This window comes from Manacus vitellinus, unplaced genomic scaffold, assembly GCF_001715985.3.
Source record: "Manacus vitellinus isolate BGI_N305 unplaced genomic scaffold, ASM171598v3 scaffold_3_pilon, whole genome shotgun sequence".
In the NCBI taxonomy this organism is placed as follows: Eukaryota; Metazoa; Chordata; class Aves; order Passeriformes; family Pipridae; genus Manacus; species Manacus vitellinus.
The window spans coordinates 21,319,679-21,343,481 of record NW_021940535.1 but is presented as its reverse complement, the minus strand read 5'-3'; the positions used below and the strand labels follow the sequence as shown (position 1 = coordinate 21,343,481).

Sequence of the window (23,803 nt, the reverse complement as noted above, 5' to 3'; positions counted from 1 at the left end):
GTATTGCATTCAAATCAGTGTCTTGCTCTGCCCCGTTGCCCAGCGGGGGGTGGTACTCCTATGAGTCATCTACTATAAATGCCAAATGATAGCATCTTTTGCTTCATGATGTTCTTATTGGCAGGGTTGTGCATCACCAGCACTCGGTCACATTTCTCGTGTCTAATATTGCTGCTCGTCACAATTGCAGTGATCATGTTGCAGCTGGCTCCACAACCCAGCTGCAATCTAGATAGTTGTTTGATCCAAGTGGCACAGTTGCAGATATAACTGGTGGTTTTGTATAGTGTTTGTGCACAGAAGTCTTTGCTAAAGTTACATGTCATGTATTCTCTTATAGCAAATTTTTCTGTCCTCAGTCAATGCACCTACAACTACATGAACTACTCACTCCCTTCCCCAGGATTACTGTGGCATTATTATATAAAGCAGTTCTGTTTCCCACAGTTGTCCATAGTCTGTATATTTTTTTTTCTTTCAACCTTTCCTGATGCTTTCCAGATCCTGTGCACAGGAGCAGAGTGCCAGCAATCTCAGTCTTTGTTCTGCCCTCTAAATTCTTCAAACGTGTCTCTATGTACTTAATCTTCACTAGAACTTATCATTGTTTTGATCCTTTCCCTGTGTAATTCAGCTGCCTGTGTTGTTTGCAAATACTTACCCAGGGTTAAATTTGTTTTCTTCTGTTGATAGTTCTACAAATGCTCTTGGCCTAAATAATGATTTTTGTCTGTCTGAATTTGAAGTGGATGGCTGCATTGGTAGTTCTCTAATGCAAGCATCTCTTTGTTCTTAATGTCTCATGGTATCAGGCTGAATTCTTTTTCTAAGTATAATTTTATTTAAGGTCACAGAACTCACTGTATCTGATTTATTTTTTCCCCCAATATTTCCAGCATTTTAAACATGATTTTCTTATTCGCTTTTTGTCTATTTTTTCCCTATACTCTTCACTGTTAGACTGAGGGAATGATGGAATTATGGAGTAAAGCTTTTAAATATTGGTACAAATACAGGTCCTTCTCCTAAGACTGTGCAATATGTTTTGTTTGAAAATTAACTTTTTTGATAAGTCTGAACTTCTTTGAAGGTCTGAATCCCTACATCCCTTGCAGCTATCCCATTAGGCTGGTTGCTGCCACGTTTTTGGGTACTGATTATCGATGCTAGAGGATTCTGTTCCTGAGGTGAAACTTTTAAAAACTAAAAGTTAGCCTGCTACTTTTGTCAATGCAAAATGCTACAGAATGCCTCTTTAACTTTCTGAACTTGTGGGCAATTTTAGTAAGGTCAGTGGGATTTAACTGTTCTTCATCCCCTGGCATACAGCTGGTACCTGACATACTGGTACACCCTGGATGGCCTGGTGCAGGGATGCGGCGGTGATTTATCACAGGACAGTCTGTGTCTGCATGACCCATGGTGAACCATGGTGATGCAGACCTGTGTGTGACAGAGCTACTCAAGTGTCATTGGACTGTGTTTCCTGGTGCTCTGACTCCTATGGGGGTACATTTGATACAGCACAAACTAGCCTGCATTGGTTTCGTGATAATAGCTCAAGGAGGATAGTGGCGTTTGAACTACCAGCCTGACCTCAGAGCCATGCCAGAACCTCACAGGCTCCGTGTAACACCAGGTAATGTGTTTCTCTGTCGGGAGCATAGTTAATCCACTGAATCTGGTTAAGCCACCCATAGATAATTGAGAGCTGAGAGTGCTGGTGTATGCTGAAACTTAAGCACGCAATCAAGTGCTTTGATGAATCAGGGCTCTAATGATTACCCAAGGGGCAAAGCAGTGGGGAACTGGAACCAGGATTCCTGGCACTTCAGTGGGAACATGGAGAAAACAAAGCAAGTAACCAGCTTAAGGACTGATTTACAGAAGCAAGTGTGCTAATCCTGCAAGTGCCTTACTTAAGTAGCTAGCTTGGGAACACCAAAAATACTAATACTACTCCTGAAAACTCCTCTATTCTGCAAACTTGCGCTTCCTTAAATTTTTAACTTTGAAGCCTGTCTCATTTTTAATCTGTTCTTAACACAAATACTTCATGGCCCATCATCTCTTGTTTTAATTTGTTCTGATACTGATGTTTTCTCTCCTCTGAAGTCCCTTTGCTTGTATACCCTGCAAATAGAACAGAGGAAATACCACATCTGTACTTTCTACTGTTAAAAGTTGCTGTGGTTTAACCCCAGCTGGCAACTGGCCCCTTGCAGCCTGTCGATGGGAAGGGTAAAAGTAAGAAAACTTGTGAATTGAAATAATGACAGTTTATGCACACACAAACAAAGCAAACCAAGTAATTAATTCACCACATCCCACGGGGAGGCAGGTGTTCAGCTGTCCCCAGGAAAGAAGGGCTTCATCATGTGTAATGACTTGGGAAGACAAGCACCATCACTCTGAATGTCCCCCCCCTCCTTCCATCTCCTTCCCCCAGCTTTATATGCTGAGCAGGACGCCATATGGAATGGAATATTCCTTGGGTCAGTTGGAGTCAGCTGTCCTGGCTGTGTCCCCTCTCAACCCCTTGTGCACCCCCAGCCCACTCACTGGTGGGGTGGTGTGAGAAGCAGAAAAGGCCTTGACTCTGTGTCAGCACTGCTCAACAGTAACAAAGATATCCCTGTATTATCAGCAGTTTTTCAGAGCAAATTCAAAGCATAGCCCTATACCAGCTACTATGAAGAAAATTAACTCTATCCCAGCCAAAGCCAGCACAAAGTTTATTTATGCTAAACTCTTTGCAACTGAAAAGTGATTATTATTATTACAGAATATTTTACTGTGGATCTCCTCATTTTTGTTTAACTTTTCCAGATTACTTAAAAACCTTCATTTCTTCTAGATTTGCCAAATCTTGAGGCTTGTTCCAGATTCAGAGACAATAACATTATCACTGTTAGTCAGAACTTGCTTGGAAAGGGGATTTCTTACATATTGGCCTACACTTCATCATGGTATTGAACTTGGAAGGTGTTTGCTGCTTTTCTGAGCATAGTTTCAAACACATTCATACCAAAGGAGAAAAAGTAATTGGCTAAAAACAAGTGATCATAGTATCTTTTAAAAAAGTTATTATGTTGATTTTCCTTGAGGGACTTCCCTTTGGATTGTTCTGTAACTTAATTAAAAAAAAAAAAAAAGTCGTCTTGGTTCAAAAGCCCTCTCACTGGTTATGGAGGAGTTGGTATTGCACTTATAATGAATTTAGGTTTGGGTGTTTTTGGGGTTTTTTATGCATCAGAAGACAGTCAGTATTTTTTTTTATTAAAGACAAACGAGGAAAATGCAAATATTCTCTTGTGCTGGAGAGATATATTTCCGGGGAGAAACCAGGCCAGAAATGGCTTTCAAACTTCTAAAACCTTTTTATGTGGTGTATAAGAGATTGCTGTCATCACCCAGATTCAGGAAATACCAGTGCTGGGCTTAAGGGGGACAAAGTAAACTCGACAATGGACTGAAAAGAAAAATAAACAATTGACCAACCGTTTTTATAGCTTGTTTTTTCTCTTGCTTTAACAGTAACATTCACCTTCATTTACCAGAGTTCTGTGAAACATCTGTATCAAGCCTTAAACTTGCTTGACCTTAGTTTAGGTTCAAGGTTCAATATATTCCATGTGCATGGATGATTGTACAAATCCACAAGAGCTCTGCCTCTATGCAAACCTTTTTCCCTGTCCCAGATTTGGCCTCTTTCTCGCTAAATAAATCCGAGGACAACTTTCTCTCCCTGTCTTTCTTTCTCCAAAGATTGCTGCAGGGGTGCCCTTGAGGCTTGCAGGGTGTTACGGGGCTCAGGAATAGAGAGGAAAAGTTGCCTTAGAGGATGAGGTCAACCTGATGTAACAACTGCCCTGGATGGAGTATTTTATAACTCGAAGAGTTGAATTTAAAGGCTTAATTTTGCTAAATCTTCTAAAATAAATGGTTCAGCATTTGTATAGTTTTTAAATCTGTATTCTTCTCTCATTTGTAAAATCAGAACAGATTTCTAAATGGCTCCGAGCAAGTCTCCCAGCTGAACAATTTCTCTCCTACAGTTGCCTGGCTATATTTCTTCCCAGGACTTCTGTGGGTTACTTTAAAATGGCATAACAAGTAGCTGTCTGAATAGGATATAAAATTTGCGTCTTAAAGAGGAACCCAGTGTGGCAGCCAAACCATGAGGCTGGAAACAGAAATTAAGTTTTGAATCTTTTAGAGCTCCCAGCATAAGTTATATTCATAAAGTTATCATTTAAATCTATTTAAAAGTAACTTCTGTGAGCAATAGCATACAAGCTCAATCAATATCGAAAGGTGGTATCTTTTACACCTATTATCTGAACACAGATGTAGTTTGGGGAAAGAAGTTTGAGAAAACATGACTTGTTTTCAGTGGCTTAGACACTCTTTGTGCTGGATTGGTCCCATAGCACAAGGTGCCACACCTTGGTTGGGGTCCTGCGTCATAATGGTTTTCCACCTAAGAAAGGTCTGCATGTACTCAGCTGGAGGTTTGTTCTGGTGGGATCAGGCAGGTCTCCACGCACAGGGTGTGCAGGGTGAAACACCCCTGGGATGGTGTGGGATATTTTCTCTTGCTAATTCCAGCCAGGCCTGTGGCCAGGCAATGCTACTTGAATGGAATTGAGGAGAATGGAGCCAGCCTTCTGCTTTGCTGGCAGTAAAACTCAATCTGGTTTCAAAAAAAGTGACCTATCTTGAACAGTTTCTGAACCTATCATTTTCTCTAATCAGTGCTTTAAGAACGTGAATAGCATCCTTTAGACAGGCAGCCAGCATTATCCTAGCTCAGACATCTGTGGCAACTTTCGTTGTGGAGGAATTGGTTTTTCTGACCACGTGCAGGCATCTACATGGTCTCAAGCTAATCATCCAACCTTCCTTCATGCCCAAAAATTGGCAGTTCTAGCTCATCATTCCTCTCTTCCCAGTGAAGGTGTCTATATCAAGTGAACAGTGTTCATGTGCCTATTTCTCTCCACTGTTTATGGAGGAAGTCTGGAATGATTGACTGAGATGGAGATGCTGGGGATGCTTAAAGTCAAATTGATTATGTGCGTGTCATAGAATACAGAAATCTCTCGGATGAGTGTAGATGGGCAGATTTCTATCTGGAAGAGGCCTTTCCCCATCAGCAGAGTTTTGTGTGTTTTGTATGTGGATTAGTTAGCTCCACTGAAAGACATGGCTGATTAGCTCAAGGGACGCATTGTGCTGGTATTACCTCCATGATTTGAGCTGGATATCTCTGCCCAGCTCTGCACTGTGCTGTGTGAACAGACACATTCCCTCAGAATGAACTTGAGTATTTTGTGTGGCACAGCATTAGCCCAGAGAGCTAATGAGACCAGAGTTAGAAGTTAGTTTGTGATTTTACATACCTGTAGGCATGTTATTAAATCGAAGGCTTTGCTCTCCAGAGGGCAGGAGTTTTGTTGAAGCAGCACATAAGGCACCAGTATTTGTTTTTATCCCCAGGTGGAAAATGCCTCATTGCAGGCTGGCAGGAGACAGTTCTACTCCTCAGATGACTTTGATGTCATGAGATGCAGACCTTATTTATCAACACACCTCTGGGAAACTATAGATCCCTCCTGCCCTTTCATCCCCACACAATCAGTTCAATTTTTGCCTTGAAGTAAACGAACTTTTAAAACAACTAGGGTTTATGGAAGAGGGTTCATGGAGCTGTGATAAAGCACTTCAGGCTGTAACTTACACTTGTTTCTGAGGCTTCAATTTTATTGCTTTAAAAAATTCTCATATGATCTCATTTTAGAATTGGGTACTTCAAAGGTTGTTCAATCCATGTTCCTTCGAGGCTGCCTATGCAGCCCTATAATTTTTTCCCATGTTCAGTTCTCTTTTTTTTTTCCTTTCTCCTTTCATCCTTATTAACTGCAAAACACCAAAGGGATTTTCACACACCAAAATGAGTAGTCTTGCAATATTCTAGCCATGCTGCTTTAAAAGTTACTGTAAAATCACAGTCCATGGTGGATATGCATTTTCACGTTCATGCTTTATCAGCGAGTGCCTGAACTAGCCTTTGCTACGCAGACTCACTTATGGTAGATCTGCAGGCAGAACTGTTCCAGTAAAGCCTTCCAAAAGGGATTTGATTTAAATCAGAAATCGTTTTTTTACCAAATACAATTTATCACACAATTAAAGCCTTCCATCAAAAAGCACAAGCTATACAGACTTTGTGAAAAGGGATGAAGGCAAGAAAGCATCTTTCCCAGCATGTATGTAGTCTGATTTTCTTTGCTTCCTCCTCTCTGCTTCCCAAATACGGAATCATATTCAGTAGTGAAAAGGACTTGACCCCTCTTGAAATAGGAATCTTCACCACTGTGGGGTTTGAGTGTTTGAGTCCTGTGTTTTCTATCTGGGAGTTGTGATGGCCTCACTAATGTTGCTTCATCAGCTCCTGTGAAACGGATTTTGTCATCAGTTATGTCATGTGCATGAACAGAAGAGATGATCTGGAACTGTAAAATTCCCTAAAAACTGCATTGAGCACAAAACATAAAAAGTTCCATAATTTTTTCCCCCCAATATTCCCTGAATTCTGTGACACAAACACCCTCCCCAAAATATTTTTTCACTGTGGTTTCAGTTTCTTTTCCCTTTTCTTTTTTCAGTAGGAAAATATGAAAATGGGAATGAGATTGCCAGAGAAAGCCATTAAGAAGAGAGCAAGAACTTTCTTGAAAAAATGAAGTACATTCCTTTAATTTCTTGTTAGTGTGAAGGACCAAAATGACTGATTTTTTTTTCTTTTGTTTTGCTCTGATGCTTACTTGCTAAAGTGATTAATTTGGTTCCTTGTACCTAAGATTGGACTCTATAAAGAAAAATGTAGAGTCTTCTTAAAGAGCTGAACACTGGTGCTGAAAACAAGACAGTCTGTGAATAGTTCTAACAAATTATTGAAATGAAATAAGCTTTCAGTGTATTGATCTTTGCTCTTTTATGTTTGTTACAGCCTAGGTAACAGTGAATTTTTTTTCAGGTTAACTTCAAGTAGAAGGTGCAGTCTGTATCTCCACATGTGTTTTTTGTTATTTGTGATGTGACACCAGAAGAGATCCTTGTATTTTAGATAGGTTAGTTAGCCCAGATGTTCTTACATGAGTAGGGATATTTGGCTGCTTCTTTTCTTACCATTGCTTACATAAAGGAGATAACATCTTAGGCCTACAGCCCAGACAAGACAACACCAAAGGTGTTGGTGTAGTATCAGAGTGCCTCAGAGAAGGACCTAATTCTTTTAAAACACCATAACAACAAAAAGTTCATAACACATTGTGTACGACAGGCAAATGCATTCTATGAAGTAATAGAAAAACGCATAAAATAAACTGTTATGTAGGTAAATGCAAAATGAATGGTCCAAGATCAGAGGCTTCTTCATTTCAGACCAAGGCAGTACTTGAGACAGGAGAATACTAGGGAGAAGGAGGGAAGTGTAGCATAGGGGTTTGCTAGAGGAGATAAATTGTAGTCCTTGGAGGGAGATTCATGACAGTCACGTTTGTTCTTGATGCTCTCCAAACATTTTTTGTTCTTCAGAATTATGCAAAGAATCATATTATTTTGATTATCCAACCAAAACTCATGTTAAACATTTTCTTTGCCTGTTTTGACATGAGAAGATAATAGAACCTGTTTATAATTGCCTCTGCCTTTCTTGAAAGAAAATCTAGCAGTATTAATATTCAAAAAGCTATTTGTGGCACTGACAAATGCAAAAGCGTTAGTCAGTATCTGTAGCTGTCCAGAAAAATAGCTCCCTCTGTGAAGAAAACCGAGCCTTACCTATAAAAATATTGGATACTATGTCACATGAAATTATGACAGCTAGAGTATACAGACCTAGTGGCCTTCATACTGTTAGCATATACTTGGAAGGGAGTATCCTGCAGTAATACAGCTTTCTGAGAATAACCCCTGACCCTCCTCAGGAGCATGATCGAAGGCAGACAGTACACGGGGAGGATCCATCATGCGCTTAGGATCAAAGTGTCTTTCGAAAAGTGCACTGCCATTCCAGACACTGAGGCCTGGATTTGTAATCCCTTTATTGGAGGCAGTCACTGATACTACTAACCTGTAAAATCTGCCTTTGCTGGAATTCTGCCACCTTAATTATGCCTTTATTTTCTGATTATGTTACCTCTACAGCATAGGTACTGTGAAGTATAGATGGATCTGGCCAGTTGATAGAAGCCATTCATAACATGTGTGCTGTACAGACACACAGATTAAGGATAGTGATTCTGAATGCTCTTTGGGTTTTTTGTGTAATGGATTATAGTATCTATATTATCAGGGAATGTGAATGCTTACATTCAGATTACTTTCATAATAAGGCTATTTTGTTCACTGTTCTGGTACAAATCTGAGTGGTCTTCTGTTCCTGCAAGGGAAGGAAAAGGAATTATGTATTCATATGCTTGCTAGACCTTCAAAGCAGCTTATATATTAAATTCTCTTTTTAGAAACTGAGGCAATTATATGTTAAGATAGTTTTAAATTTTTTTTTAATTCTATTTTAAGTTCTCATACAAAGTATTCATTAGTAATAACTCTGCACCCTAGTGCAAAATGAGATAAATTATATTAATTAAAAATGCAAAAAGGCAGATCAGTCTATGCAGTCCATTCCCAAAATAATGATCTTGTAGTTAATCAGTATATTGTAACTATAAATACATATGTATTTATTTCCTGGATTTACCACCAACTTTGCATGACTTGGAATAGATCATGTAAGCTAGAATTTTTTAGATGAAACTACAGATAAAATATACTTAAAGCTCATTGCAGTTAATTATGATTGTGAGCATCTTTCAACTCTGTCAGAAAGAACTAAAACCAGTCTTTAAATGTGTGTTCTTTAGCCTCTTGTCTATAATTTTGGCATAGAATTACATCTTCGTGTTACAGAGACTACTGAGAGAAGAATGAACAGAATAATGTGTATGTGTTTGACTTTTCCATATTTGCTTACTTTTTAAGATAAATATTCCCTAAAGGGATATGATTGGAAGAGGGTGTGTGCAGCAGGAGTTGAAAATGAAGCCTTTTAAAGTATTTCTGATTGGACACATAAAAACTGGAGGCGCTCAGTATCACCACTTGCTCTTGAAAATCTTAGCCAAGATTTTTTCATTTTTCCCAGAAGAGCTATGGCCAGGATGGCTGAGGCTTGAAAGCTGTGTATTTACATAAGCACAAGTTACAAATCTGTGGTTTTTAGAGACGTTTGAATTTCACCGCTTTACACTCGCAGTATGTTATAAGTTGCTGTGAGTTGTTCGCAGATTGTGAACGCACAGTCTACAGAGGATTACCCCTCACTTTGCCTCCTTCTTTTTAGGAAAAGTAGTTTTTTTTATACGTGTCAGTTTTTAATATTCTTGTTTGTAGTTATGGATTGATCACTGCCAGAAATGTGTGGCTATTCACTGGCTAGAAATTGCTTCATTTTTATGTACTGCCTCCTTAGCGGAGGCAATAACCCATGAGCCAGAAAGGCTGATTTTTTTTAATGTGATATAGAAGTCTTCTGATAAGAGTTCTGGCAACTTTTATTGCTGAGGGGTACTTGCATCCCTTTAGGAGGGAAAAAAATGTCCCTTTGCACACTCCCACCTACCCTACATTCCTGTGCACACAGACATGTGCAGTCACTCCTGGAGTGCAGAACTCTCTACTCCTGGAAGAGTTTCCCATAGTTTGCAGTGGCATTTGCCTAATGATAGATGCTGTTTCAATTGATTCTGGAAAGCAGACTCATTCCCCTGCCCAACCACTGGTAACTGTTTGCTTTCTGGTTGCTGTATTAGTTGAGAGCAGAGTGGCAGCCCATGTCAGATGTCCCCTGCTTGTCAAGTGGCAGTTGAGCGATGGCTGCATTTATGTCCCTTCTGCATCCCAAATCACTCATTCCTTGAGGTAGAGATTGAGGTCTGACTAGACAGAAGTATACGGGCTGGACCTGTCCAGGTTTGTTAGCGAGCCCTGAATCCAACCATGGTCTGTGTTGGTTTGGGAGTGCTCCCAAGGCAGTAGCAGCTGAGCAAGCTTGGGTGTGTGCCTTGGGCTGTGCCTCCACTCACACAGCTCCCTCCAATAGAGACCGTATGTCAGGCACCGTGGAGTCTGGGGGACTCTGTGGGGATAAGAACTAGAGGGGACTCATGGGGTGTCAGGGTAGGACTCATTCCACCTCCCCAACCAGGGAACAGGGCATTTGCACATCCCTGCCTACCCTGGAGCTCCTCTGAGATGCTGAGCTGCTCTTTTGTGTATAGAGAGGGAGGCAGACTTGTTTATCTCACATGCAGCAAATGTATTTGCAGGGGACTAAATGTATTAGTGCTGGGGACTGGAGAAGCACCTCTGACCCTCAGGAGTACCTCTGAGGCACTCTTGTTTTTACCCAAGGAGAGGATAGGGATCACTGCTTTTGTGGTCAGAGCAAGCATATATTTGCAAAAAAGCCTTTGAAGACCTGTGTTGGATTCTCATCAAAGTTAGCCCCTCTCTTGGGTCCAGTCCTTCAAAGGTTGAGAAGCTTGACCCAAGGGTTATGGACACATCCAGGGCAGACTGGGAAGCCAGAGCCAAGCTGGGGTGTAGGAGGGCAGGGAGAGCAGCACAAAATGCTTTGGATTTTTTGTTTTGTTTTGGATATCTGCCAAGCAGTTCGTGGGATGTTCTGTTCTCCTTCCAAGTCAGGTACCTGAATTGCTGAGGCAGATGGTCCTCAGCCTTTTGGTTTGGTGCTAGCTGGAAGGAAGTGCTGCAGAGTACTCTGTGTTGTTGGCCTCTGTCATGGCAGGGAAGAAGGAGGCTACTTGCCCTGGGCATTGCTTGCCTCTCCTGGTGTTTTTGGTGCTAGGACTTGGTAGTGACTGATTTCAAAGCCCTGGGAATGGCTGTGCCTGCAGCAGGGCATTGTTTGTTAATAATACGTGCATGGGACATGTCCTGTGATTACTGATGTTGCTTCAGATAATCCAGGAGACTGAGTCTAAAATACCTGCCTGCCTCCCAAAAAGACTTTCATTAACTACTGTGAATTCTTCTTCTAGTCTGTAGTTTTAACTGTTTTGATAAGCTGGAAGCCTCCTGTCTCACAAAAAATCTCCATAAGGAGCTGGTTGTAATATGTAAGTGGGCCACCACTTATGGGGACAACCTTTTTAGCCGGGCCTGTTGTGATAGGACAAGGCTTAATGGTTTTAATCTGAAGAAGGATTGATCTACAGTAGGTATAAGGAAGAAGTTTTTTACCATGAGGGTGATAAAACACTTGAAAAAGTCACCCACAGTGGGGTGGATGCCCCATTCTGGAAACATTCGGTACAGGGCTCTGAGCAACCTGAGCGAGCTGAAGATGTCCCTGCTAATTGCAGGGGTTTGGACTAGATGACCTTTAGAGATCCCTTCTGACTCAAACTATTCCGTGATTCTATAAAAATATAAAGGCTTGTTTTAATATCTGCAGCTTCTTTGAGCGTGTATTTTTTTTTTGAGTTATTAGTTCAAGTGAATCCTGTCTTACTTTATTTGCTTACTGCCCTTTTAAAGTCTAGTTGGGCTGTGCTGTATTTATTCAATGCAATGGACGATTTGGAAACAGCTTTTAAACCAAGTTTCAGAATTCAAAATCTCTTATTTTATGAAGGTATTTTAACGGTAAGATGGTTCCATCTTTGTATTCCTAAAAACATATAGATAAACCTGAATCCAAATGAAACTTACCCGAAATAGGTTGTTACACAGCTGTTAGTAAAACTAGTTATATGATGGTGAGAAATGTGATAAGGTGTATGTATTGGAGGTTGCTGGTAGCTTCACATGCACAAAGTTTTAAGTGTTGCAAATCAGCCTCCCCTTGATTTGTCAGGGCTGAAAAGAATAGTATTTAGTTTTTAATGTCTAAGACTCTCTGGTGCTGAGTACTGCCTGAGGGGACGTGTGGGTTGCCAGTGTTCTCAGCAGAGATTTGTCACTCCAGAGGATTTTGTCTTAGAAGAGTGAACATTGAAGGTTTGATTCAGGACTTTTTTTTTTTTGGTCATTTTGCAGAGAGAAGTTCCCAACAAAAAAAATATCTTTAAAAATGGTAACTAAAAATTAGTGAAAGTTAATAATTAATGGCTTGCAGCTGATTTATTAATGCCCTCATTTTTCTATGTAATGAAAATTTTAAACTGTCTTGTATGTTAACTATAAAGAAAAAAAAGCAAAAAGTCAGATTGATCTTAATTTAAAGTTACTTTAAACATCCAGAATTGCAGAGTTTTATCCATAAGATACTAAAGTTTGTTTGCAGAGTTCTGGTTTAGGGATTATTTTATATAATAACGAGAAGGAAAATTTGGGCTGGCAAAATTTTCAAAGCTTTTGTTAAAGCCCCTAACTGCTTCTGGTATGAAAGTCAGCTAAGCAGTCTTGTGTTGTTGTTTCCCCCAGGATATCTTTTATGCTTTCTTTTTTTTTTTTCTTCCTTCCCTTTGGAAATCCAAGTGTTTATTTGCATGCAAGGTAGGTGAATTCTTTTATCTATTTGTGTATCGTAAACCAAAGCAATTAGCATACTGCAGTTACAGTACACTTAAAAACCAAAACAATCCTTCAAAACCTTCAGTCAATATTATTCCTGGAGGGAACACTCTTAATTAAATTGTATGCAAACGACAACAATAGGCAAAGTTGTTTGTTGTTTAATAATAACTGTTGGGGGTGGGGGGAAGAGTGAAAAAGTAAGTGTAGCAGAGAGCTTCGCATGCCATTAACCCAAGGATAGAAATGAGGTCAGCCTTTGAAGGGACGGACAACACACTTATCTGCCAACATTGGAAAGTCCCAAAAGATTAGCTTATTTGCCAGATGTTACTGGGAGTTCATCATTGACACCCTCTGCTTCACGGGCTTCATCTCTCGCCACAGTTGCAGTTGCCTTTTCTGCCCTTTGCAGGCTTCCTGGAGGTCTTCTCCAGTGCATAACGCTTGAATTTTTTCCTTGAAGTAGTTTTTTTTTTGTTTCACAGCAATAGGCATGATGAACCATCTTAACTTGTAAAGTTGATCTGAAGATTCTTTGTTTTTCTTTCATACACCCACAATAATGCTCTTGGCATAGGAACCACTGACATGAAGCACAGTGAGTGCTCCAGCTCTGGGAACGGGGCTGTGATTGTGAAGGGGTTTGTAGAATACAGGCGACCCACCTCACTTAATACAGTTACCCTTTTTGAGATGAGTGAATATTGGGGCAGACTTTGTGACAGACTAAGCACTTTCTGTTCTTTTTTATCCGTTTCCCTGGAAAATAATTAGATACATTTTTAAGCAGACCATTATTATATTATTAGCAACTTTGTAGGTAATCAAATATCATACTGAAGTGTTGTGAAGTGTGTAACCCAAAATAATTAGTAGTGAGGGAGAGTGGGTGCTATCAGGTCCATGTTAATACTGACTGTAAGAGACTGGAATGGTGTTCTCTGCATGTATCTTCTCCTTTAAATCTTTCAAGAATTTGGTAGTAAATATTGATTTCAGCTAATGGTGGTTTTAACTTTGTGTGCATGCTGTGCCCCAAGGGACTCTGTCCTATAGAGGGAGAAGCCAAGACTTGCTCATAAAGAACAGAGCAAATATGTTTTTCCTTTAAAATGATAGATGTTAGCGGTTGTCTCTTGAAGCAAGATTTCTGCCACTTGTGTTACTGCAGTTGTTTTGCAGTTCCCCCACCTCCCTTTGAGCAGAACAATTTGTGAGATGGACAGTGACCTAAATAAGGACAGATATTATCACCATGTACGTGCATCCGATCAAGGAAGTCTGAGTGTTGAAGCTTTTAAAATAATGGAGGGTCCTTTTGTAGCAGACAATTTAAAGAATTTGATCCTTTGAATCTTGCTTTAACATAGCCCATCCTTTTCTTCCCTTCCTCCTTTTCTTTCCTTTTTTTCTTTTCCTCTCTTTCCTCCCTTTCCTCTCTTTCTTCCCTTTCCTCCTTTTCTTCCCATTTCATCCCGTTCCTTTCCTCCCTTCCCTCACTTCTTCCCATTCCTTCCTTTCCTTTCCTCCCCCTTTTCTCCCTTTCCTCCCCCTTTTTCCTCCTCTTCTCCCTCCTCTATTTATCTCCATTCTTGCTTCCTTCCCTCCCTTCCAAGACCCTCAAGTCTAACTTAGTCTCCTAACATGAGCACTTAAATTAAACATCTGATGATAAAGGACAATGACAGTATTTGTTCATGTTGAGATAAACACAGCACTAGATGCTGTTTGACTACCCATAGACACGTGACATTCTTCCTAACTTTTGTCATGGTGGGTCCATAGACCCAGATACTGGGTTTACTTCAGTAGGTCTGGATTAGCTGCTGAATTTCCAGCACTGGAAATCAGAAAAACTGCACATAGGGAAAATGGAGAAGCGCTACAGGAATGGTTTCTGTCTACTGGTGTGCAAAATATTGTTTTTGAATAATGCCTTTCCTTTCCCTTACGTTGCCACAGCTTGTGCTGCTGCATGTTCTGTTAAGCAAACCTCAGTGCTGTCAGTGAGGTTACAGTCTGGTCTCTCATGTCATTTTAGACTTGTAACTAGGGAGAGCAGGTATTAGAGCTATTCTGCAAATGCCATCAGTGGGGGACAGTTCCAGAGCTACAAACCTGGGCTGCATCCAGGTTAGGCTGGCCCTGTTTGGCCAATCACAGAGTGCAAAATAACCATATTATTCTCAAAGTGTTTTTCCAGAGTTGAAGTAATAGCCATCTTGCCCTATAAAGATCTGAGTTCTCCTATAGAATATTTCTGTGCTGAGATAACTTACATGAACTGTTTTAAAAAGTGCTAGGTGTTGGTTTTTTGTATTTTCTGTGTGTGTTTTTGTTTTACTCTCACTCTTCACCTCTGTTCTCCTATGTTCATTTTTGTCTTCTGTGGCGTGTGCTTAATAACCCCACGGCTATTTCTGTAAAACACCAAATCCTTTTGCACTATAGCAAGTAAATCCATGATGGGTTTCCTATAGTGAAATGGGGAGTCCAAGAAATGTAATCATTTAGATTCATGCATTTCTTCTAGACTTGAAATACAGCTCTATGCAGTGCAGAGGACAAATCGTGCCCTCTACCAAATACTTGCATGGGTGATATACAGTGTTGAGCTCTCACACTGCTGCTATGTGGAAAGGCAGTAGGTCATCCACTTTCTATTTTGAGTTTCTTTTGCAGAGGTATCCTTTTACTCCCTTCCTCTTCCTCAGCCTGGTCCTCAGTGTTTGCAGTCCTTACTTCTACTGTCTTTCTCTTTTCTATTTCCACTGGCGGCTCCTTGCCCCCAGTCTCTTTGTGGTTCTTCCTCTCCTTACTTCCTCCACTCCTTAATTCTGGAGCTTTACAAACTTCATTCTTGTTCCATTTTGAAATTTCCTGTCTTTGCCCCTTACTTTTTTAGTTATGCCCAGGCAGCTCTGCTCTTTCTTTGGAAGAAAACAGCTCGGCATAAGCAGAAAAAAGCCAGAAGGCAGCTATTTGGCTTTCTTTGATAACAGAAACAGTGAGGTTTAGCAGCCAAATACTGAGTTGGGGGATCAAAAACTCTTCTCCCTCAGCTTATTTGAAGGTAAATGGATATATTTGTAAGAGAGATGTGGGACAAAACCTTAGGACTGCTGGGGAGCCTTCTCAGCACTGGATTCTGTTTAGGCAGGCAATAAGCAAAACAAGTGGCCATTTAAAAAGGAACTGGGGTGTTTGGCAGCACAAAGCAAGAATCCTTTTCTTACTGTTCTCAAACGATCCTGAAGCATGCCAGTGGCCAGTGACTTCACAGATGCCAGCCACAGGGAAAAGACTGAAGGAAGGCTGCTTGCTGTTGAGGCAATTCACACATCAACTACTTTTTGAGAGCCCTCAGCTCTGCCTAAAAATTTATGGGGCTCTCTTCTTTTAAAACAATTGAGTAAAGGCGCAAGCTAATTGTTTTTCCACACATAAATGTCATAAATGCAATCACAAAAACTTCACTGGAGTACCAGTGAGGGCTCAAGCCCCAGCTCAAATGTGCATCGTATTAAAGTCCTTCTTAGGGACTCCAGACATAAATTGCTTTCCAGCATCCAGAACCATTTGGAAATGCTTTAATCCTGAAACCAGGGGGTTTCTAATGGAAATGCTGACAGACCCGTCATTGTAGCAGCTGAAGCAGGCAGGGTTGTGATAATGAGCCCTGTATGTGTGCATGTGGAAAGCATGATGCAAGTTCAGAAAACAAGCGCTTCCACTGAAAAGCCCATGCTGACGAAAAACACCACGCACCCCGTTTCAGCACAACGGTACTTAAAATTGACTTTGCTCATGCAAGTATGTATTGCTCAGCCATAGGCATTAACCCTGTGTGTATTATACTTCCAAAACCAACAAGTCGTAATAGCATTTCTAATAATACTCTAATTATCTATAAATAACACTGTACTGAATAGCCTCGACTAGCAGTTTAAAATGCTGCATAAACTGATGGGGGTCTTTACTATTCACAAGTGGAGTTTAACCACGTCTCCTCTCACTTTTTAAACATTGTGCCCATGACCCTAAAAAACAGGTGATGCTTCATTTATTGCTCATGTCTCTGCATACTGCTGCTAACGCCAGCAACTGTGTATTTTGTACTTGCATTTGGAAATCTCAGTGACCTTGGTTACACCAGGCTGAAGAAACCTGTCTTGCAAGCATGTGCCCAGGTGATTAATTTCAATGAACAGGTTACTTGTAAGAGTGTAATTACTCACTTGTGCGAATGGTAGGATGGGTGCACTGACCTGTATTAGACACACTGTAGTATACACCTCCCCATCAGTGCTTTTCCCCTGTTAATCAGAGGCCTGAAAACCCTGCAACATTTAGACAGCTTGAGGTTGAAGGCTGAAATGTCACTTTTAAAAGAGGGTTAAAAAGGTCGCACAGCTGCAAATAATAATAGCCCAATGAAAATCAGATTCTTACTGCAGCCCACTTCAAGAATAACATTGAAACAGGAAACAAGCCTGCTTGATGTTTTTACCAGTATGGCAGTAAGATTACTGCTGAGTTTAAAAAGAGAGAGACAGAAAGGAGCATGCTTTCTTGGTATTAGACGTTAGAACTGTTTTTCTGGTTCAGAAAGGATGATCCCAGGGCTCTACAAAATCTCCTCGAGGAGCCTGAGGACATGGGGTACTTTCCTCTGAGAATGCTGCTGAGAGGAGATGTACTTTGTTGCTGTGTTTTGAGGGTGGTTTTGTTTCTTTTGTTTGCTTTTTATTTCTTTGTTGTGCTCTTGCATTCCTTGCTGTGGGCTTCAGTTTTATTAATTATAGTAAGAACTCTTTAGAAGTATCTTATCCAAAAATCAAGGAATAGAAGAAAATCTTGGCTTTCTGCAGAACTTACTTGTTTCTCTTCCATGTGACATGGCTTGGAGAAGTCTTTCTTTTGTGTTTTTATTTACTTCTTTTTCTAATCAGAATACCTTCACTTTTCCTGAGCAGAGTGATATTTGAGGATAATGGCAGGCTACAACAGCATAGCAGATTTCCTCACTTACACGTTCTGCCAATAAGGCTCTTTACATGGTCACAATAGGGCAATAAATGCTGACAGATGTTGTTAACATGTCTATTAAAATTCAGCCCCCTTTTCTGCTGCATAATGCCTATTGTTAATAATATCAGAACTAATGCTGACATGTCAATATTAGTGTTTGCTTGTATTTATAATCCTTTGTTTCTTCAAAGAGGTCACAAAGTTGCAATAAATTAAACTATTGATAACAGACTGAAAAAATGCAGACCTGAGCAATTTTTTAACTTTACAGTTATGAATTTGTCTGATATTCTTCATGTGCATTAATTGCAGCAGTTATAGGTAGTACTACAAGAGTTCCATGAGTGTAACTTGAATTTTTAAGATCCCAAAGGTTAATAAGCACCCTAATTTAGATGGAAAAGCTGCTGTGATTTATTTTTATTAGGTGAAGTCGAAATGTTGCCATTGGTTGCGTTATTTCCTTCCTTCACCTGCACACAGTGTGGAAAAAGAAGATGTGGAATGTGTGGCCCAGCAACACACGTGAGACATGTGAAGAGAAGTGTGTGCCAGAGGCTGTGTGCAGCTGTCTATACCTCGGGCTGAAGGATGGGAGATGCATGCCTGCATCTTGAAAAGGATGCCGTGCAAGATGTGCTGTGCACAACCAGAACACCTCTGTTGCTGAAAAGTCCCACCCTGCTGCAAACCTGGGCTGAGACCCTGTGTTGCTTGTGCATCTGTAGCTCTTGCAGGGCTCAGCAGGACTGAGGCATGCAGAAGGTTCACACTCACAGCCCAGACTTTCAGCTGCTTGTTTCTAGTCAACATTTGAGCATAAAGCCGGAATTGCTGCCACACAATAACCAAGCACCAGACACCCTTTCAAAAATTGTAGGCAGCAGACAGCTTCTTTCATTCATGTACTGTTGTAAGACAGTCAATAGTACTGCAGTCTCAACTGCGGTGATAGCATCACATGTGAACACAAATTCTGCATGGGGCAATTTGTCTTGAGGGCACTGTTCTTCTACCTGGTAACATGTAATATGGGTTAAGTTTTGCTAGACAGTAGTGCAGGTGATACAGCTATTCTGGATTATTACTTTTTTTAAGTTTAGTGTCTGCAAAGAATGATTCTCATGGGAACAAGCATTTGCTTGTACATTTGTGGAAACAGTTAGATGTTGAATCTGACACCTTTTCCTAGTACTGAGAATAAACACCAAGTTCGTGTTTTCCTGGAGTTGATGCTCACGCTCAGGATTCTACTTCTAATCTAGTATATTATTTAGGTGCTTAGCCTGTGCTTATCTATCTAGATAACCTTGAGAATCATTTAATTTTTATCAGAGCATACACTGACAGATTCAGGTACTAAAGCTCAAACTCAGGGTGAGGAGTCTTAGGCTTGTAATATTCAATAAGAAAACAAACTCCAAATAATTCCTGGTAATGTTTTGAAATCCACTTGGACGCTTGGGACCAGAATTGTTACTATCTTGTTTTCTTTAACTGCGTCTCATCTGTTGTTCTGCTATTGAAAATACCGTTGTCACTGTCCCCTGAGGAGGGGAGAAAGGGGTAACAGAAACCTTTGGCAGTGCTTCAGTTGCAGGAGTAATTGAGATATTAGATAAAGCCTTTCATTATTCACACGTAGCTTTTCATTTTTTTTTCTTCTTTCTGTGAAAAGGTCTTTAGGAAAGACAACATCCCGGGGTTACATCCCATAAATAAAGGTATATTTAAAAATCAAACTTAGTTGGAGGTTTTGGTTTTGTTTTGGAGGGGGCTTGTTTGTCTAGTTTGTCTGCTGCTTGTTTCTTTCAGACAGGATAGCATAATTTAGAGTATTTTTATGGCTTCATCTCTGAAGTGCTTGTCTCTGCACAGTCTGGAACTGAAATAACTGAAATTAGAAGTAATTTGACACCTTTAGTTATTTTAGTATATGAACATACTCTTTCATTTCTGATTATGAGTATCCTATTTCAGTTTAACATAGCTGTAAGTTAAATCAAAACAGGATATGAATAATCTTAAAGGAGTAAATTAGGTACAATTTTAGTTATTTCAGTTCTAGCCTTCGGTGCATACATGGTTAGTCCTGAGTTAGAGTCCTTCTTGACATCTGATTGTATGTGGTGCAATAAATCACTTGGCTCAGGCCTGATGTTGGTGGAGATGCCCACATCGTGAAGGTCAGTTGACGCTTATTATCACCTTTAGGGAGTAGTGTCCTTGTGAAAGTTAAAGGGCAAATAAAAGTAGAAATTCTTCACTTCTGGATGCTGCTTCTACGAGTCTGTGGAGTCAGATAAAAAGTGGGGTTTATTTATGTCACAAGTAGGAAAATATCCTGTCAGGCTAATGTTGTCCACCGGAATGAATTTTAATGAAAAAGAAAGTGTTATCATCCAAAAGTTTTGTTTGGGTTTCGTTTGTTTGTTTTTTTCTTTGAGAACTTAGGGCAGTGAAAATAATAGCTGAAAGTACAGGTCTGGCTGATGTTCAGGTTAATGATGTATTTATTGTTTGCAAGGGATGGGAGCAACTCTTCTGGAAATAGAGCTTTCAGTCAAGTGTAAGTGTCCTGATAATAGGAAGCAATGAATTGTGTTTTTAAAAATTACAGTGGAGTTGTGTAACTTTAGCAGCTGTCCTTCTGCAGATTTTTGTAGTTTTGAAATCACAATCTGCTTCTCCATAAAGATATTTCTCTTCAGTTCATGAAAAAATTATACAAACACCACCCGGGTATTTTTCTAAGTGGGACTGTGGGGAGGTTGAATTTTAAGGGATTTCAGGTAATCTGAAAGCAGAAGTCACACGTAGTGCTTTAAGGTGTGTCAGCCACTATATTCTAGCTGGTAATAACAGTTGCACCAAAGGGCTCAAAACATTTCCAAAACAAATGACTTATTTATTTTACATCCTAGAATGTTACTAAAAAAATTTTTAGTGTTTTTTTTCTGGTCAGGGACATTGTTCTAATATTGACCCAAATTCAGCTGTGTTCTGAGGGTGAATGTTTCATCCTTTGGTTTTATTCAAGACTCAGGAACTTTCTCCCAGGGTTTAGTTGAAGGAACTAAACAGGAACTGGACTGGAACTGCTATGGGGAAGTTCAGTTTTAGACAAAACTTCACTTCTCAAGCTCCTGAGGATCTAGCTGACCTTTTAAAGGATGGGGATGCACAATTACCTTCTGTGTATAGAGAGATGTATGTAATGTATTTAAGTTATTAATATCAGACAGTATGGATTCAGAACTTCAATAAGTGTTTTTTTTTCTCAGAAGTAATGTAGACGTCTGGTTTTAATGTAGTTCAGCAGGAACTGAAGGAGGAAAGGTAAAAACCTTTAATTCAAGATATTTCTGAGCAGACACGGTCTTATCTAATAACAACACTGAACATATGCTATTTTCTGAGGCAGATTTCTGCTGTGAAAGCTGAACATTTTTTTCTTTCCTCAAAGTAAATATGTGCTCAGGAAGGTTAATAAGAACTTAGGCTACAGGGAGACTGCTGAATATTAGCAAAATTAGTACTCTGAGGATGAAAACTTTGTTCTGGTCTGTTTGTGGAGTTTGAAATAAAAGCGTAAACCATGACAACTGTATGTTGCATGCCTGTGTGAAGTTTAGAACTTATATATTCATAGGTTCCCTTTCTTTCCCCCTCCCCCTTTTAACATGTAGATTTATGAGGAATCAAAGATGAACTTGGAGCAGGAGAGGCCTTTTGTCTGCAGTGCCCCAGGCTGCTCACAGGTGAGTGGAGTCAGCGGTGATATTAATTGAGTCCTCAGCACTAGCTCTGGCTTGTATAATGCCTCCTGATATTTTAACACATGTCTAATAATAATATGTGTGTCAGGGTTTTGTTTGGTGGTTTGTTTTTTTTTTTAAGTCCTTCTCCCCCTGAATTCCTTCCTTTCCCACAAGACATTATTACAAAATATTTCAAGCAAATACAACAGCCAGTCAAAACTGAGTCAGTACAAGTGCTTCTAAATCTGCTTCTGTGCCTTCTCTCATCCCCAAGCCTAATGTTTCAAGCCAGGTATTGCAAATTCCTTTAATGACTAGCAAGAGAGAACACACTAGGCAGGGCACATTTGTCTGTCTTCTGCTTAGAGGTATGATGGAATATATTATTCTTGTTATTGGATGTAGTAACCCTCCTGATTTTTTCTGTTTTAAATATTTAAATACACTGATATCTTATTAGCTGCTGCTTATTTATTTATTTTGGATCTTTAAGACATCTTCCTACTAAATATTTTCTACAGAAAACGCAGCCAGTAGATAAATTTTGCCCCAGGATGTACATTTGGGATTCCTGTCCTGTTGACTGGTGGTCTGCCCTGTGTCTCTGGGAGTATAATCTGACCTGTAACATTAGATGTCTAATAAGCTTAAAAAACCTGAAGTGACAAGGATTTCACCTGCCGAGATTTGAATTGGGGTTTATGTGTTTTTTGGTGATTTTGTAGTGGTGAGGGAAGTTCCCCCGAGCACATCAATGAGGGAAGTTCCATGTGTGGCACTTTTGACCCTAATTTGGTTTAGTGACAAGAGTTTGTGAGTAAAATCTTCAGGCAAGGACATCTTTTGGGCTTGTGCCACAGGGTTCCTGTATGCATCTAGTTTAAGCGATTTTGTTTGGCACTGTGGGGAGGCTGAATTTTAAGGGATTTCAGGTAATCTGTAAGCAGAAGTCACATGCAGTGCTTTAAGGTGGGTCAGCCACTACATTCTTACTGGGATTTCTTTCTTCTTCTATTTTGTTCCTCCAGAGAATTCATTGCCATTATTTATGTTACTTTGTCTATGGGCTTAGAGAGATTCTCAGAAGGTGTAACGTAAGGCAACTGTCTATACTATAGTCACAAACAAAGTCACTTAGCCAAGAGTATATTGTGTTGAAAACCTTAGGTCCCTTTAACTCCGTTGCCTTTTTTTTTCTTTATTTTTGTTGTTGCTGTTGTTATGATCTCCTATGTACTTGTTGATTTAAAAGGCTGCTTTAAATTTCCCCCCCCCCCCCAAGCCTCAGTGATACAACTTTTGGCCTTTGCTGGTTCTGAAATAATCCTGTTAAAACTATTACAGTAGCAAAGATCTGTGTATGATCATTCTGATGAAGGAAACTTCACAGAACCAGTCTGCTCTTTGAGCCCAAGTGTACAAGTCCTTGAGCATTTATTCAAGCTTATCTCTTTTTCATCTTGTTAAAAAAACCCTATTTGTTGTAGATGTCTGTTATTGGACTAAAAACAAACTTAGCACACTGATTAGCTTCTTACAAAGAACATCCCTCCACCTTCTCTCCTTGAATAAGGAAAAGAATTTAATTTAGTGTCATAAAGGGTCATAATGAGTTGCTATAAAACTTAGCACCAATGCTTTGCCACTTTGAATCAAGTTAAAGTATCAGATATTTCCAAAATTAAAACCACATTCTGCCTGAATACTTTTGGGTAGGGAAAAGCTGGCTTATTTGATTATTTTTATTACTGTTCATCAGATATAGGTCGCAGAAAGACACAAAAGCAGAAAAATCCAGTAGTGATTTAAGATTTGCCTTATTACTTAGCATTTGCCGTGGGCTAAGAGCACACACAGCAGCAGCTATCACAGATCCTCAGACACGTGGTGACTTGTGAGACTGTGGTAGCTGGAGACCCTTAGAATCCAAAACTTGATCTGCAGTTTTTTCAAGCAAATGCATGACACCTTATGGTTTTCCTTTCCAGAGAGCACGGCAGCAAATATGTTTCTAAATCAAATACCATTATTTGTTACTCATACTCACTTGCATTTTCAAATATTCTGTTTCCTGTGCCATGCGGACACATTTCTAGCTGGATAAATTTCTTTCTCTCTCATTTTTGAAATTCTGTCCAATGCCAAAAGTTTATTAGAGAATTAAATTCTTCTTTTTTTTTTTCTCTTTTTTTCTCTCTCTCTTTCTCCCTCTCTCTCTCTCTGTGTTTGCCTGACAGCGTTTTCCAACAGAGGATCATCTGATGATTCACAGGCACAAACATGAAATGACTTTGAAGTTTCCTTCAATAAAAACAGATAATATGTTATCAGGTAAGAAGACATGAATTCAAGAGTCAAGATAACTATTCAGATGATGTTGAAAGCATGACTCCTACCAG

At 39.8% G+C, this 23,803-nt stretch overlaps 1 protein-coding gene across 7 annotated transcripts in view; it reads left to right on the top strand.

The window, feature by feature from the left end:
- The window catches only part of CREB5 (cAMP responsive element binding protein 5), a 256,077-nt gene that overhangs the window by 21,359 nt on the left and 210,915 nt on the right, over positions 1-23,803 (top strand). For 6 of the 7 annotated variants that reach the window (XM_018075808.1, XM_018075801.1, XM_018075805.1 and 3 more), the window contains 2 exons: positions 21,333-21,404; positions 23,642-23,735. In XM_018075808.1, the coding sequence (XP_017931297.1) occupies positions 21,351-21,404; positions 23,642-23,735 (148 nt within the window). In that variant the 5' untranslated portion in view covers positions 21,333-21,350. The remainder of the gene's footprint in view (positions 1-21,332; positions 21,405-23,641; positions 23,736-23,803) is intronic. The other variant, XM_018075806.1, reaches the window with a different exon arrangement.